This window comes from Labrus bergylta, chromosome 15, assembly GCF_963930695.1.
Source record: "Labrus bergylta chromosome 15, fLabBer1.1, whole genome shotgun sequence".
NCBI classification, from domain to species: Eukaryota; Metazoa; Chordata; class Actinopteri; order Labriformes; family Labridae; genus Labrus; species Labrus bergylta.
The window spans coordinates 17,760,708-17,778,264 of record NC_089209.1 but is presented as its reverse complement, the minus strand read 5'-3'; the positions used below and the strand labels follow the sequence as shown (position 1 = coordinate 17,778,264).

At 40.5% G+C, this 17,557-nt stretch overlaps 1 protein-coding gene across 3 annotated transcripts; it reads left to right on the top strand.

Moving 5' to 3' along the window:
- Positions 1 to 11,636: 11,636 nt before the first annotated feature.
- On the top strand, positions 11,637 to 16,833 carry LOC109982938 (homeobox protein OTX2). 3 transcript variants are annotated; one of them, XM_020632419.2, is made up of 4 exons: positions 11,637 to 11,757; positions 14,262 to 14,477; positions 14,834 to 14,985; positions 15,412 to 16,833. In XM_020632419.2, exons 2-4 carry the CDS (start codon positions 14,381 to 14,383, stop codon positions 16,042 to 16,044), a joined length of 882 nt encoding a protein of 293 aa, XP_020488075.2. In that variant the 5' UTR covers positions 11,637 to 11,757; positions 14,262 to 14,380; the 3' UTR covers positions 16,045 to 16,833. The 3 variants fall into 3 exon arrangements, with proteins under 3 accessions (XP_020488075.2, XP_065820128.1, XP_065820127.1); XM_065964056.1 differs by lacking the exon at positions 11,637 to 11,757 and adding an exon at positions 12,534 to 12,820; XM_065964055.1 differs by lacking the exon at positions 11,637 to 11,757 and having other exon boundaries at positions 14,092 to 14,477.
- Positions 16,834 to 17,557: the final 724 nt, after the last annotated feature.

Below are 17,557 nucleotides of genomic sequence, written 5' to 3'. Positions count from 1 at the left end.
GCACTGAAGATTAATCAGCACCAATAAAAGTCCACCTTCCCTCTATCTCCTATTTCAGTCCTGCACAGGAGTCAAATTGCAATATTTAAGCTCACTTACCTATAATCTTCTGGGTTGAACCTAAGACTGGACTCACTTTCTTTTATTTAGTCTGTTTGTAAGGCCTATTAATTCTTTATTTTCTTGCCAAGAGTTAGCTGAAGATCAATACCATTCATGTAACTAGATCAAACACCAAGCTATGGGTACAGTTAGCTGCTAGTTAGCATCGCTAGTATATAGACTTAGTCACTAATGGTGCGTTCCATTTGATCTCAGAAGTCGGAAATTCTGAGTTGCCTGTCTGATCAGGAACGCCCCCCTGAAGTTGGCTTTCTGACTTTGAAACTCAGAGCAGCGTCAGTACTCCAGGTCGAAATCCAACCTGGCTTCTACATGCATCAACAGTAACGTTTAAGCTGTAACTATTGTCTTTATTATGAACTTAGTCCTCTTTTGCATAACTAAATCAATCACACAAGTGGTATTGTGCAAGTTCTATCTGTGGACATGTTGTCATATTTGTATCATGCACAAACTATCACGTATAGTGGGTTGTTATCGACAGGTATAAACTCACAAAACAAAGGTACTCCTGGAGGCGTCCATGTGGGCTGTCCTGCTGTTTTCTCTATACAGGCAAAAGAGTAAATGTTGAGGAACTGCAGCAATTGTAGTGCATTTTGCTCCTTTAATAGGGCTAGCATTAATGGCTTACTGGCTGCTATCTGTCTGAAGGGAAACATTTTTAGAAGGCCAACAGCATATTGGTAAAACGTTGACATTTCTCAAACAAGAAGAAACAAAATAGACAAATTAGCTAGACAGTTCTCATGAGCAAACCAGCTGCTAGCTGTCATAGCTTCACACGTTAGCTAATGTTCATCTCATATACTGTAACTCCTTTTGAGAAGGTTCCAGACATGTTAAACTATTCTTTTTAATGGATAAGAGTCATGCTAGCTTTGTTAACTTCATATAACCGAGCTAAGTGCAGCTCTCAATATCAATGGTTTTGCTTACCTAACCTGCTGCAAGCTGAAAGAAGACAAGATTTCATTCCAGTGTCTCTAAAGTTAACTGTGTCTTAAGTTAACTGTGGTATTTCACACTTCCACAGAATAATCTTTCTAGACTTATTTTCTGCAAAACTCAAACAAGCTAGGTGTTGTGTTGCAATTCTTTACACTAAACCTCACCTGCTGCTAATTGTAGCTTCATTAATATGAAGCCTGTCAACTAATTTCTTTGACTCTCTTTAAGGAAATGTCACAAAATATTGAACTGTTAATTTGTTTTCTGGACTTTTTGAACATCAGACTGAGACTGAGAGTTGCCTTCTCTATCCAGTGTTAAACTGGCAGACTGCTGTCTTTCTGAAGGGAACCAAAACATTTATTATTATATATATATATTTTTAGCATGAAACAAATAGCGAGTAAAGAAGGAAGCTATTGTTTATGCTTACATGACCTAACCTGCTGCTGTCTTTAGTTTAATTGATTTGGTAACATCTTTTGTTAAGAAAGTTGATAAGAAATAATTGATCAGAAAGTTCCCTTAATAAAGAACTGTTCCTATTATTAGTAAGCTTAAGTCAGACTTTGGTAGGCTACTCATCAGACAGAGCCAGGGCAACAGTTACCCTGTGTTCTGAGTATATGGCCTATACAAAACAAATTAAACATTACCTGTGAGGCCGTCAAAATATTTCTTAAAACAAAATGTTTTATGATACACAAAGTGGACACTTGGCCACTGTGTGAATTAGGTTCCACAGTTTTAGATAATTGAAAGATAAATCCTGTGTAAAATCCCAGTGTTGAGAAGGGCGTGATCATAGCCCGAGGCATGGTGATTAATGATCTCTATGTGGCAAAGTGTCCAACATAGCTAACACTAGTGGGCTCAGTATGTGGCAGGATTATAAAGAGACCGATTTGTTTGCCCTCAATGTTTTACTGTAACAGCTATTTTCTTATTGGATAAAGGACAAAAGCTGTTTTTTGAAGTTGTGATGCTGAGGATCAAATTTACTGGTCAACATCCAAATGAGAGGGACGATAAAAGAGAAAGACAAAGGAAACAGAAGTCCAATGGCTTTAATCTGAGGGAAAAAGAGGGAGTCAATATGGAAACGTAAAGAGAAGAGAGAACTGAGGAGGAGGTTGAGGAGCACAACAGAACCAGGGGGAGTTAGAGGAGAGTGGAGAGCAGAGGAGGGGCCTTTCATACAAAAAAAAGCCTCTCTTTTACTTATAGAAAAGAAAAAAAAAAGAGCAAAAGAAAAGCTTCTTCTCGCCTCCTGGACGCAGTGTCAAACCCAATCAGTGTCTGTTCTGGCAGCGCTGCTCGTCTCCCAGGCACCGGCTCACAATGGAGGCTATCCAGGGCCGCCACACCTCTCACTTCCAATCTGCGTCCTCCAGGACGGGCCTGAGAGCCGGGGGCTGCATGGAGGCACTACAATGCACCTAAAATGTTCAAATTCTCTTGAAAAAATCCCAGTGTGCTGAGAATTGGATTAACTAGTAAAAGTCTAAAACACTCCTCAAGTAGCTTTAGATCAGTTCATGTTGATTTGGACAGTTAATATCAGGTTTTATTGTGAGCAAGCTGACGCAGGTATGGCTTAGGATAAACCTCTGGGTGTAGGAAGGTATTGTTCTTATAGATTTTCAAACACAGGTGGAAAGAATGGGACTTAGTGTCAGGGTGCATGAACGTAAAGCCAAACACAAACATGGATAAACTGCTCCACGATTACAACGACCAACAATCCCTGAGCTGCGGAGTCCCGCGCTAATAAACGTGAGCAACAAGGCTTGATCCTTAAAAACCTTGCCACTGAAAAAAAAAAATGTCTGTCTTGAATAGACACCCCCCTAAATCGCATTGTTGAGCAAATCCTGCATTAAAAGGAGAGAGTAACTTCGCATTTATACTCCTGAAGACTTTAGTTAAGCCAGTGCCTCTGCCACTTTGCAGCGCGGGCTTCATCCAGCCCGAGTAAATCCGTCTCTCAATTGGCGATTGGCTGAAGCCGAAGGGGCCATCTTTTTCACACGCTTCCACGCTCGCCATCCCCCCACCTTCGGCTAGTATTTACTCGTCACCAAACAATGGCCGGTTACTGGCAATTAAACAGCATTTTGCGAGGAATCCGTGGCACTGGTTTAATGGCATTACTGTTGGATGATTCAATCCCTGAATAGTCAACAGGATTTTGCCTCTCACCAGGAAAATACTGCTTCATCGAATTACCCGTATTACATAGATTTACCCAAAGCTTATGATTCAGGGTTCACAGATTACTGCTCCTCTAAAGACGGTGGGAGAAAGGAGTGATAGGCCAGGGAATGTTGACTTAAATATCTCAAAACATTTGCAGATTTATAGAGATTGTGCTTTTTACTTTGCATTTATTTCATAGACTTTAATAAAAGATGATGTAAGTCTTGAAATAGGTTTTCCACACACTCATATACACACAATCATATAGGAGCCAAACTGCACATTGTGCCCTTTGGCCTTTCGTGGGTCGAGTCGGGCTGGGCAGCTCAGGGAACCAGGAAGACCGGCCAAGTCCATTATCTCACAATGAAGGGCTAATTACTGGGCCCACAAGCCTCAAATCACACGGCAGCAGACTGCCTGTCTCTGTCCTCCGCTCACCCAACATCTTAATTGCTCTTTTATTCTCTCTTCGTTTTTTACTGTGCCTCTTTCCCCGACTCGCTCTGCTCCTCTCGCCTCAGCCATTTCCCACATAAAAGCAAGATGCTAATTGCCTGCTATGGAAATATTGGGCCTGTGATTAGCCAGGCAGAAGGTTTGGCTGGCCTGTGTACTTTTCCCCCGTCTGTACAAGGGAGTGCGGCGCCAGCACGCCGGGTGTAAAAATGAGAAACTGCAGTGTAAATTCATTTTTCTGTCATTCAAATGCGCAGCAGAATTGAAAGTGTGAGCATTGTCATTGTGGGCTGGTGGCAATTTGTCAGACTGCTATGTTGGTTAATTGTTGATGGAAAATGACCTTGAAGAAAATTACAGGAAAATTAGTTCAGCTGCTCGTTTTGGAGGATTGCTATAATTATCATTGACTTCATTATAGGAGTAATTATTTTGCCGTCCCCATAGTTTAAATATCTGGACTGCTAACTGTCGTATCTGAGTTGATAAAGAAATCATTTGTGATCAAATGTGTGGTCAACACATGTTGGTGCACATATTTGGTTGTTTCTTTAATCTTTAATCAGTTTTTTACCCGAACCCTAATAATCATCTCCTCCTTGACCCTGTCTCATTAACTCAATCTGTAGATAATTTACTAATAATGGCCACACATAATCATCTTACAAGACAACAAGGGTTAGTCCTAATAGACTCCATCTTGAGATGCACATACATATGGAAATGAGGCCCAGCAGGGGAATTTGCTTCAGCTTCTGCTCCATATAACAGCACTCAACTTCTTTTCTGTAGAATTATTTCAAAGAGTTCATCACTTTCTTTTCTTCAGCTCAGTTTCAAGGGAGAACTGGATAACTTCTTACCTTTCATCACTAAAGACAATTCACAATCTTTATAAAAGAAATCTTTAGGTGAGAATGTTTGTGATTATATCGACTTTTAGATGTGACAAAATCAAACACACCTTTTTCTCAAGTAGAAATACTTTTACAGGAGATGTACTTTAACTTCTCGCTATGAAATGTACTAGAGTAAAAGTAGCCCAATGAAGGACATTTCTAATAGCTGTTACTGTGTAGATCATTTAACTTAAATCATTTTATACTAAAACAATAATCTTAAAGTAAAAAAACATTAACTTTGCTCTCATCAGTTAAGTTAAAGCTAACTCCCCTGATTATAAAAACAGTGTCTCCTTACCAGCCAGTGTGCAGTCAGAGATCCTCAGGCAGGATCCTCCTCACTGTTCAAACTTAAAAACCAAAGGAGAACGAGTGTTTCCTGAACGACCTGCCTGAAGATGTCAGACTATCGACATCCGTGTTTTCATTTAATTCACTTTTGAAGACTAATTTTGTCAAAAGGCCTTCTATTAATTCTTGTTTTATCCATGATGTTTGACTTGTTTTATTTATTTTTACTCTCTAATTTCATCAGTCATCATTTCTCTTCTATTCCCCATGTCTTCTTGATTTATTGCTTCATTGTTATTTTTATTTTAATGGTTTCATTGGGATTTTATTGTTGGTTATTTTCCTGTTGGGATTTTGATGTTCTGTTAAGCACTCTGTAACGTTGGTTTTGACAAGTGCTTTAAATAAACGTCATTATTATTAATATTGTTATTTATTTTATGTGTTTAACTGTTAAACAGAAAGATAGTTAAAGTTAAGTAAAAAATAACTCATTAATTCCAGATACTTGAAAGCACAAGTGCAATAACTAAGTATCTGTCGGCTTCTCCTTTAACTTCTTTTTACTATTTGAAATCTATTCAAACTAATCAAGCAAACAGCAAACATAATTTCTTTGGCATTGTCAAAAACAAATTGTAAGTGTATCATGGGAAGAAAAACACATCATATAAAAGAAGCAAGCGATATTTTACGGACAAATTCCTTTTAAAATACAGTTTTGAGATGCTTTTGGAAGCTTCACTGATTTTACTTCTCTGAGTCTTAGCAGGTGCAGCCTCTCCTCTCTCCTTCTTCTTTTATAAAGCCTCCTTGGTAATCTTTAGCTCTTTTTCATACAAGTCAGATGTTAGCAGGTTATTTCAGTAACTTTTCTCCTTTCACAGTCACCTGCCATTTGACCTCGGCCTTGTCCCAAGTACCGAACTAAAGCTTTTTGAGAAGCTTGGCGGATATTGAAATGCTCTTTCAGACGTTTTCTCTTTGCAGTTCTTTGTCTGAGATGTAGGAAAAGATGGAGAAGGCAGAGAGGCCACTTTTCCCAACGATGGGAGCAGTGGAGTTTTTGGGCTGAGCAGTGATTGGTGATGGTGTGGTGGTGGTGGTGGTGGGGGTGTAGCAGGAGGAGGGCAGGTCGGCTGTTCAAAGGCTGGCTTTTTGCATTGTTGGTCAGTTGGGGATTAGGGTCCTCTGTGCAGCAGAATAGCCCCTCTAATTAAAAAGGATAAGAAGGCAGAAAAATAGCGAGAGGCACGGGAGGAAGCAAAGAGAGAGGGAGAAGAGGGGAAAGCAAATTTGCAGAGAAAAGAAAAGAAAAACTGTTTTCAGTGTCACTCCTGCAGCCAGGCCCGTCGATTCAGACTGGATTAACTTTACACTCCTCCCTCCCTTTTTTTCTCCTCTCTGTCACTCTCTCCCTAAATCTCTTTCTGTCAGTCTTTCTATGTTGCAATTTCCGAGCTTTTTTTCTCCACATGAACTATATTTCCTTGAAAGAACAGATAAAGAGAGCATTCAAAGCATTTCGATAGACCTTGAAACCGCTACAAAATTTTGGGTTGTATTCTCTAATCAAAAGTAAAAAAGAAGCAAGAACCCAAATGCAGACTGTTTTTAATGAATGCTGCAGGTTCAATAAGTTTACAATATGATATTTTATTGTATTTTAGCCCTGCCTCCTGCACCAGTGTGTTTGTGTGTGTGTGTGTGTGTGTGTGTGTGTGTGTGTGTGTGTGCTACTGCTGCTTAGTATTTGCCCTCATCAGAATGTGAATAGAGTTACTGTGTGTTGTGCCCCAGATGCCTGCTGTCAGTAGGTGGGCTGTTTGCCGTGGGGATGCCAGGTTGTGTTTTTGTTTGGCCCTCCTCTGTCCCGCCTGCCTCCCTCCCCTTGCCTGATGGGGGGTCCAGGGCTCCCTGGGGCCAGTCCCTGCTGACCAATACCCAGGTAAGAGGCTTCACAGTTTGGCTAACACTAGCCGCAGGCCGCGGGAGGTTAACGAGGTACCAGCAGGGACAAGACATTCAGCCCTCCCCTGGGCAAAGCACAAGTGGTGGAGGTATCTCAATGAAGGGCATGAATTTGTTTTGATGGAGGCTGGCTGTGGAGGGGGCAAAGGGGATTTAAAGGAAACTTTTCTGCAGGTGTAATATGAAAAATCACCCTCAGCTATCCAGGAAAAAATCTCCACTAAGTTGTTGTATTAGCAAAGAGTCTCTCAGCTGACCAGATGTCAGGGTTGAGGTCACAAAAGGGTTTACTTTTGGAAAATGTAATAACCCAGTTGGATGAGATCAATCAATAGAGTTACTCGAGAGACTGAATTTAGTTTATCCGAGGAAAAGTTTTGCATCCAGTTCAGCTTTGACTGTAACGCACAAGTTTCTATGTTTGTCCACTGTCAGCTTGACTGTGCTGGGATGGATGACTCCAACAACTCTCTTTATCTGAACCTTACAGAAAGACATTAAGATGATAGAGAGACAGAAACTGGGGGTCAATATACAGTTTGGTATCAAGAATAACTTAGTTTCACGAGGGACCTAGCTTGCTCAAAGAGAATTTTGTTGCCTGGGGGGGGGGGGGGGGGGGGCTGGAGTACAACAAGAGCTAAGATAAGCAGCAGCTGCCATTGAAAACACTGTAGAACTGCAGCAGAGGCTTCTTCATTTTCCATCACCTGACAACCGAAGTAAAACAGCGATATTAAGATAAACTGTGAGTTTTGGCCAGTTGCGACCCCTGCATTTAAAGGAGAATCCCTCTCCTTCAACCACTGTAGGAGAAAAGTCTACAAAAGTACAAACCGTTTGATGGCCCTGTCAGCTCTCACTGTCACTCAGTGTTCTGCGGTAGTTAGGACTATTTTGGATAAGATTAACACAATATTTTATAGAAGTCTATTCTTTTGTACCTTCACAGGGACAGTAGATCATCTAACAGCATTAATCCTCAATCTCCTCCTCTCTGGGTTCTCTTTCTCAGATTACATTCTGTAGAAGAACAACCGGGCTCGTCTCCTCACCGGTTAGTGCGTCACATTCAGCAACAACTCTCTTTCATCTGAAAAATGTTAAAATAAAAACTGTTAAAAAAATCACGTAGGCGTCAACTGAGACCAATAACTTCTCAGAAGTGAACAGCGGCCTTTGTGACGTCCCATAAACTGTGACATCACATAAAAGCTGTGAATTTTATTATTTGATAGTAACTGCGAGAAAAACATACTAGAAGGGAGCAAGTATATAATTTAGCTTACACCAGCAACTGTAGTTCTCCAACTTGTCTTGGACTCCTTTCAAATGTTGTGTTTCCTCAGGTTGGCTTTGCAGGATGAAGCAACGCATGCCAAGGCAATTTTTATGACTGCCACAGTGAAGTTGTTTGTCTTCACAGATGAGTCTGCTGTGTAATCTGTGAAACTAAAATAAAACACAGAGGTATCATTTTGGAACAGACCTTTTTCCACAGCCACAAACATTGATTTTACCCAAACATGCTTTGTTACCTGAACTCGACCAAACTTTGACAGTTTGTCAGAAGAAAACTAAACAACCTGAAAGTGTGTCGATGGCCACTTAAAAATCTGCAGGCAGTGTAGTTACAGTTGCAGCTTTTCCAGCAATAAAATCACACACAAAGGAATATGTAGAGTGAGCAGGTCGTTATATTTGAATGGAACCATGACAGGGTGAGCGAGGCGCCAACGCAAAGCAGAGGCAAGTTAGATTGCAGTTGGTTTTGCTTGCTAAAATAAAATTGACAAGACCACTCAATGCAAGGTGCATCAGACACACTCACTGACGCTGACCATTTGAAAACCACCTTACAGGCAAAATACTGTGATTTAAAGGAGTCCCTTATACAGCCATAGAGCCCTCCCACTACTCCTGACATCATAAAGCCAATATAATACCTAATTTTCACAGACATGTTGTGAGGGGTATCAGGTACTTGATATGGGAAAAAAGTAATTGTGGGATTATGTTCATGGAAATTCTGATTGCAATATGATTCAGGATTATTGGAGAAGGTTTTTTTGTATTCAAGCTTCATTAAAAAAAACATAAAATTCAGAAAAATGTCAAATTTGCCAAATTAAATAAATCCTAATTCTGGAGAACAAGGTCTGTAGATGTTCAGTGCTTCATCAAAATACTGTTGTTGTTTTTTTACACACTTTAGCTAAATCCACGAAAATGACAGCTCCTACTCTTTTTATCTGGCACACTGATATTTGGATAATATTTGGATAATATTTGGATAAACTGAACTGCCATAGTGACTTAAGGTGCCTAAAAATACATGTAACTCTTAGAAAAGAAATAGCCTAATCTGTGTTGATTTCCTCAGAAAAACACCTGCTGTCTAAAACTCATGCAGACTCTTCTGATGATACTGTAGTTCAACATCCATGGACGCTCCCTTCAGTTTGTTGCACAAACAACAAACCTATCAATAAATCTATCAACGTGAGTGTGCAGATGGCAAAAATCAAGCATTTCCAATCTCCAAACGAGTCCTGTGCCCTGTGCCCTGTGCCCTGTGTGTGTGTGTGTGTGTGTGTGTGTGTGTGTGTGTGTGTGTGTGTGTGTGTGTGTGTAACAGATGGGGCTGAGTGGGCCAAGACATTGATTTGACCTTGAGTTGGAAATCTGAATTGAAATTATAAAAAAAATTGAGGATAAAATATTATGGATGGATAGAAAGACAGTGTGTACTCATACAAGAAGCGTAATCTGATTGGCTTCACATCACTCATGTACAAAGAGTGTAATGATAAAAGGACTGCTGTTTATTGTAATGCTCAACGACTCAAAATCATCGCCACGTGTAATCTGAGCGACTCGCAGGCAGCCATTGCAGCCTTTTTTTATTAAATATGTCTAAGGTAATTGAAAAAGCCTCAAATCATATTTGAGTTGTTTTCATGTAGTAAATGTTCCTGATTTTTGATTATTGACATATTTTATCAAGGTTTATGAATTGAATCAAGAAGAAAGGTATTATTACAGCTGTCTCTGTGATATCAGCATTTATCATATTGTTGTCCAAAGAGTCAACATTATGTCTTATTGTTAAAACTTGTGATTTACACTACATACAGAAAGAGATTCAACATAAAACAAGGAAAACAAATGTGATTTTTTTAATAACAGCTGATCTAATTAATAAAACCATGTTAGTCACCAAGTGCTCTTTTTAGCAATAATGTCTCGTCTACATTCATACTAACCAGTTGTACATTAGGCTAACAAAGGGCTGCAGGAGGAGGAGGACGCAAATCACTCTTCCTCCTGCCAGCCTGTACTATCACACACACAGTGACAGAGTGTTATATCTCAGTCCCACGATTCTTAGCCTTCAATTCGTCTCCCTGCAGCAGCAGGAGAAAAGCGTGACTCCTTCAATCTGCCCGCAGACAGGAGGAGGGCAGATTGCCACAGACATTAACAAGAGACTTCACCTTTTTACAACCAGCAGCCCGTTTAGCTCAAACGCTCCCCCGGGCTGTCAGATATTTTCTGATGAATTATGAATCAGAGCTGGAGATGAAAGAGCTCTGCGGGAGCCAAGAACAACAAGGGACCAGATCAGTTAGGCTGTTTGTTTTAGAGAATCTCTGAGGGAAAATACACTTAAACAGAACAACTCGGCCAATAATGACCAACATGAAGCCATAATAATTACATCCCCCCCCACCAAATGTTTGGTTTCCTGTTGGCACCACTGACTTTGTCATTGAACTACATTTTAAACATTTATCAAGGATTCTCTCCAGCAGGTTTTTTTGTAGCAGTCTGTTCATCACTTGCTAACCTGCTGCTTGTTTGGGAGCATCAACAACAGCCTCCAGTCTGGACTGCTGAGGGCAGGTTGGTCAAAATGGAGTGAAGCTATGTTTACAACATTGCATTAAATACTGGATTTGGATATTTAGCTTTTCAATCCTGTACAAAGAGAGGAGGCTATAAGCACAAGAAATGGCTTTATTGATTATCCAACCCAAAGATTTTTGTTCAAGTAGTTTAACCCAGAAAACGTTACTTTGTTGTGGTTTTCTTAAAAAAAGGAGATCTGAGAAAGTGTTGTGGGGGTGTAGCTTCCTGGGCAACCATCTCCCCCTCTCCTTAAATCTCCTTTACAGGGTTACACAGAATCAAACCGTGACAAATCCCAAAGAAGTTTTTTTTTTTTTCCCACTTCTCGCTACAAAAAAAATGCTTCAGTTTTGCTTGCTCAGCTTTTATATTTTTAATCTGATGGGAGCTACAGTTCTTATAATAAGTGCTAGGACTGCAGTGTTATTTATCAAAATGATCTGATCATCATTTAGCCAGCCCAGGTGCTTGGCTCTGATTGGCTGCTTTGGATCAATGCACTAGACCTGTAACTATCTTTAAACCGGAAAATGTAAATGTACTGTAGCTACAAATTAATGTTGATCATGAGGTAAATATTTTTGGTTATTTTTATATAACAATGTCATTGTTAAGACATGGTTTAGAGCTATTGGGGATTCAGGGGGGCTTCTGGGTTGATGTTGCCTCCACAATTCCACTTTTCTCCAGCTGATGCATCCCCTCACACCTCTGCACATCATAGTTTTTTTCTCTCATTTCCATTGGCTGCAAAAATTCCTCTCTCACTCTCTCCCCCTCTCTCTCTCTCTCTCTCTCTCTCTCTCCATAAATACTGAGCATCTCTCTGTATTATCCGCATCCAACGAACTTAACGGGAGGAAACTAACCACAGCCACAGAAAAACATAAATCTGCATTTAAGAGAGAAAGACACTTTTATTAAATTACAAGCGTCGAAAAAAAACGAGGTAAGTAGCCTAATTGTTTTTCTCCTTAAGCAGACAGATGTTATCAAAGTTACTGAGAGGAATATTACACAGTGTGGTATTTTGGAAGCAGTCAGGTTCACGTTGAGCCTGCAGGGAGGTAATTGGGGAGGCGGAAACTTTTCTGCCTCGCGCCTCTGTCATCTGCAGCGAAGAGGCATTCAAGCGATTAATAGCAGCCCACAACTTCAGATAATACTCTGCAACTGCTGCTGTTTGACTACACACTCCGTTTGTATTCAAGCATGAAGAGAATGGAGGGGAAATACACAAAGACAACATGTAATTGGTTGTAAATGATTTTTTTTTTTAAATCGTGGATCACAGCTTCTATTTAATTTGCAATAAAGGTTCCCCTTTGTTCACTGTAAATACGAGTGAGGCATTTTATTTTTTTAAAGAGATTTTATTCTTGTTTTTTTGTTTTTAAAATATAGTTTCATATTTATTGTTTAGCCTACAATTCATTATATCAATATCAATATCAATATCAATATCAATATATATATATGGCTTAGAATTAAAGATACAATAATAACACACAGGAGATCAACGGACTTAATACTTAAACTTTTTAACAATGTGTAATAATAATAGTTTAGTTAGTTGATAAATATGTCAGTTTGGGAAAGTGAGTGTCAGGTTTGGTTGGTCTGTGTTTTGGGGGGGTTCGGGGGGTGGGGGGTGTCTGGCAGTCAGCTGGTTTGATAAATACAATGCCAGGCTTTGTTTTATTTTCGTGACGCAGAAAATTGCGGAGGCCTGAATGCGGAGTCGTGGCTGGCGTCCTGTAATCAGGCCAGCGCGTGCCGTCCGGATTATCTCGTTAATTTCTTACAGAAAGAAAAAAAAAATCTCATGTAGCCGATCATAATTAATGGCTGCATGGGAGGTTTTTTATTAGTATTGAACGGATGTGGAGCGACCGGTAGCTCGGGGTGGAAAAAAAAAGTGACAGATTGAGTATCGTGGAGTGGCCGTTATTGGCTGTATAAGAACCAGAAAGAGGGGAGCACCCCGGGGTCCTGGGAACTTTATGCTACAGGTAGGTGTCACTGGAAACGTTACGAGAGGCCTCAGACAGCAGCATATGGTATACATAGTAATTAGCTATTATTTTTTAAAAAGGAAATAGGTTATAATATGGCCTAATAAACGCTGGATTATTTTATTGCTTGAATCCAGTATTTTCTCTTTTATTGGTTTCTAGTCCAGACACTGTGCGTGTTCTTTAGAGAAAAACGTGTACAATTAATTTAATAGCATATTTGACAATATTTACATGTATTTTGGTTGCAATTCTAATAGACAAATTATTTCAGATGTTCCAAATAAAAATGTCTTATCCAAAGAAAAAACATGGTTCATGATATTCCAAGAATATTATTGTGTGACGAATTATTCATGAATGTTCAACTTTATATATTTATATGATAAGGATATAAAAACAGACTTTTTGTGTCTACCTTGTTAATAATATTAAGGCATTTTTTCTTGTTTTGTGATTGTCTTTTTTTTTTTTTGTTAAGCTTTGTCTAACTAAACACTAATGTCGTTAACAGATCTCGTTCCCATACATTTGAGCTTTCCCTTATTTAAATCTAATTTTGAAAGTAGACTATGAGAGTAAAAAGAAAGCGTTTTTTCTCGAACTGTATTTCCCCAGCAGCATGTAGATAATTGTAGATAACTGTAGTGGTCCATCTCTTTGTTTGTTTAGATTACGATGAAGTGTTTTCCTCTAATCAACACTTTTCGATAGTCTCACCTTCCAAATCTAATTACCGGGAGCGATTCATTAGCGGAGGAGGGGGGAATCACCCCGAGGAGTGTCAGAAATATACCCAACCCACACCTCCATGTCTCGAATTATTTGTTGAAGTTGTCCTTCGTATTTTAATGTCGTTACATTTGAATGTACAAGGGTTTTAGAGGAAACCAACAATAGGCTGAAGTTATAGAAATGAAGATGCTGAGTTGTATGTGAATGCGCGCTCAGTTTGCAGTATTGGCCTCTTTGTTTGCGCCCTTAACTCTTTTGTTATCAGCATTACTTATCGGTCAACAGTGGGCTTTGTTTCTGCAAATGGCCCCCCAATCAGCTGTCTATTTAGCTTCGCCTAACCTGTGGGTATATGCTAATTGAGAGCCCGGTAGGGGCCCACGAGTGTGCGCATTTTAACGACAATGTTTTGTTTTGGTGCTACTAGGAGAGGAGTGTGCTTGGGGAGGGGGTGTTAGTGGTAGGGGGCGGGGTTATAGTATCGGTTGGTGTGTGTGTGTGTGTGGTGGTGGGGGGTGATGGCGTAAACGCCAGTCAGCCAGACAGAGCATCCTCAGTCCAGCAGGGACAGCTGGGGGTCTCCACTCAGCTTTAAGAGCCGCGCGACTCCGAGGACGCCCACTTCTCCAAACCCGCCGCCGTGCGTAAAACCAGCTCACACAGACGAAACTAAACAAGCATCCTGTTTTATGTCCTGCTGCAGGTGCGTCTGGACGACGTGAAAAAAGCCAAACAGAGACGCGAGAGGATTTAAATACATACTTTTTGCCACATTTTTCGATTTTTCTCCCCAAAGTGGTATCCCTTCGCCCGAACGCCAACATGATGTCCTATCTGAAACAGCCGCCGTACACGGTAAACGGACTGAGCTTATCTGCTTCAGGAGTGGACCTGCTGCATCCCTCTGTGGGATACCAAGGTAATGAACCATAGGGGACACCCATTTTTTAAGGAAAACGATACAGATAAGTTCGGATATTTTGTGCGTAGTATGATCCAGAATTAGTAGCTTTTTTTTTTTTTTTTTTTTTTTTTTTATACAACATACGATAATAAACAAAGCCTCGATACATAATTTAAATTTCTCATTTTAAACACTTCAGTCTGTGTAGATGAAGATGAAAAATATACCCTTTCATTTAGCCACGGAAAATAAAAACTAGGGTGCTATATTCTAGATTCGACTTTTATCCAGATATGTGTTTCAGAAGTTCGTTTATTAAAATGCTAGTTGTTTTAATGTTTTAATGACCATTTGTACTCAATTATTTTCAGGCACCCCTCGCAAACAGAGGAGAGAGAGGACAACCTTTACGCGGGCTCAGCTCGACGTGCTGGAGAACCTGTTCGGAAAGACCCGGTACCCTGACATCTTCATGAGAGAGGAGGTGGCCTTAAAGATCAACCTGCCCGAGTCCCGCGTGCAGGTCAGTCACAAAATAAATCAAAACAACAATGTCTTCTTTTCACGGACGACCAATAACTGTAAAGTGTCGTCTTCATTGTGAGAGAAATGCTTGAGGGGATGTTCCCTCGGTGACTGATTGCCATTGGGGATACTTAAAAAACACTTTTCAAGTATCCCACTTTTCTATTTAAAACATTATATTAATATTAAACACGACTAAAAATAGACTATTTGATATTATTAAAAATCTCTAAATGATATAGCCAATACATTTCTGAGATATAGCCTATAGATTATTGCATTGACTTGCTCACATAACATTCACCTTAACACTGCAGGGGTTTGGAGTCCCTTTAATTTAAGAAATAATCAATTCAACATCCCCACATCCATATTATCCCTACTGACATTGAAGTAGCCTAATTCAAACGCTTTTTCCTTGCAGGTTTGGTTTAAAAACCGACGAGCCAAACACCGGCAGCAGGCCCAGCAAACTCAAAGTGGAGTTCAGAACAAAGTTGTCAGCAAACCGGTGAAGAAGAAATGCTCTCCAGTCCGAGAGGTCAGCTCAGAAAGCGGAGCCAGTGGCCAGTTCACGCCGCCCTCGAGCACACCTCTCCCGGCTGTGAGCAGCAGCGCAGCGCCGGTGTCAATCTGGAGCCCGGCCTCCATCTCCCCTCTCTCGGACCCTCTGTCCACCACCTCCTCCTCCTCCTCCTCGTGCATGCAGCGCTCCTACCCCATGACCTACACCCAGGCATCGGGCTACAACCAGGGCTACACGGGCTCCTCGTCCTACTTCACTGGGATGGACTGCGGCTCCTACCTCTCGCCGATGCACCACCAGCTCTCCGCCGCGGGCTCCTCCATGAGCCCCATGGGCGGCAGCGGGGTGTCCAGCCACCTGAGCCCGGCGTCCTCGCTCTCCACGTCGGCGTACGGAGCGGCAGGTCTGGGCTTCACTGGAGCAGCGGACTGCCTGGACTATAAGGACCAAACATCATCGTGGAAGCTCAATTTCAACGCAGACTGTTTGGATTACAAAGACCAGTCAGCGTGGAAGTTTCAAGTGTTGTGAGAGGAGAGAAAAAAAGGGACAATTTCTACAAAAAAAAGCAGACTTTACAGGCGAATTCAACCCTAAAGTTGGGCGCGACAAGTATAAAGGCCCCCAACTTCTACCTCCAGGACTGCAGGTCTCACTTGTTGGGTTAATTTATTGAACATAGCCTACTGACTGATTCTCTCGATCTTTGATCAAGGACACGGAACAAATGTGCTGACCAAAAAGAGAAAAGGATCAAAAGAGTCTAACTTGGGTTGAGTTTGAGGAGTAGGTCAGGTTTTCTTCTCTAAGCTCCTTAAAGACTCCCCTCTCTCTTGTCTTTTTTTTATTTTGTTGGCACGCTGAAGGGCCCCTTTGATCAAAGCATGTGTGTTGTGGAGAGAGTGTGTGTGTGTGTGTGTGTGTGTGTGAGAGAATGAAAGCAGCTCTGATATGAACCTGGATGCACTATTAATTTATAAGAAATATGTTTAGTAATAAGAGACAATCAGTCCGTTTGCGTGTGCTCATGTCCTTTTATGTGTTTTTGAATTATTTCCCCAAGTGTTAGATTTCTTTTTTTCTTTGAATATTGTGATTCTTTGTATGCAAGTTTGACACAAAAACCCAGCTGTGAATTTGATTGATTCATTTCCATATCTTGAGTGTTAAATAAATAAATTATTAAACGGACATATTAGTTGAATTCAATAGGGAGTGCAGGTTGAATGAGAAGCAAATAGCCTCTGGTTAATTTGAGCTGTAATGTGCTGTGAAAAGGCCACAAACACACTAAATGACAATAAAGACCACTTGACCTGACCCAACACTGTGACTTAAGTGTAAATCCATTTTTATCTTCTTTGTTTCTTTCACTTTTGTATGACCTATTTATTTATTTGTTGTTAATTTATATCAAGTTTATATTAAAAGTCCATGTAGATAGTGCCAAACTCCACCCATTGCAGCGCCACCAAATGTCATGAGAATTTCCCCAGACTTTTTATTTCTACATCACCAGATGTTCCTCACAGCCTGGGCAGACATCACCAGAGTCCATGATTTCTGTCCAGACTGTGAGGAATGTGAGTAATGTTCGAGCTATGTTAATCCAGGCTCGTAAAGAGGATAATCCAACATTTGTACTGATGGCTGCTCGCTGGTTGAGGGTGCAGCGCTGCTCAGTTCACATGCAGAGAAGAGAAATTAGTTCTTCTGCCCATGAGTCCACATGCCAATATAAATACATAATGAAGAAAAAATACACCTGACAGTGAAGTGGAATTAAAGGATGCTAAAATATATATATTTTTGTCAGTTTGTGATGCAAGCAGAAAATCTGGCTACATTTGAACTTTGTCGTCTTCAGAATCACTAGAAATACTCAAGTAGCCTGGCTAAATGTCATGTGATAGAAATTAACAAAATCACTAGTTTATATGTATTTTATTCATCATAAAATAGTTTTTTCTGCTAATAACTTGATTAAAATCAATTCATAGGCCTAGACATCTGTTGCAGAGTTTTAGTTTAAGCGTGAGCAGGT

What these genes read in the sequence shown, in the direction of transcription:
- LOC109982938 (XM_020632419.2), top strand. Translation starts at nt 14,381, where the DNA reads ATGATGTCCTATCTGAAACAGCCGCCGTACACGGTAAACGGACTGAGC. An exon ending in TCCCTCTGTGGGATACCAAG is followed by an intron (nt 14,478 to 14,833) that starts GTAATGAACCAT and finishes AATTATTTTCAG; the next exon opens with GCACCCCTCGCAAACAGAGG. An exon ending in TGCCCGAGTCCCGCGTGCAG is followed by an intron (nt 14,986 to 15,411) that starts GTCAGTCACAAA and finishes TTTTCCTTGCAG; the next exon opens with GTTTGGTTTAAAAACCGACG.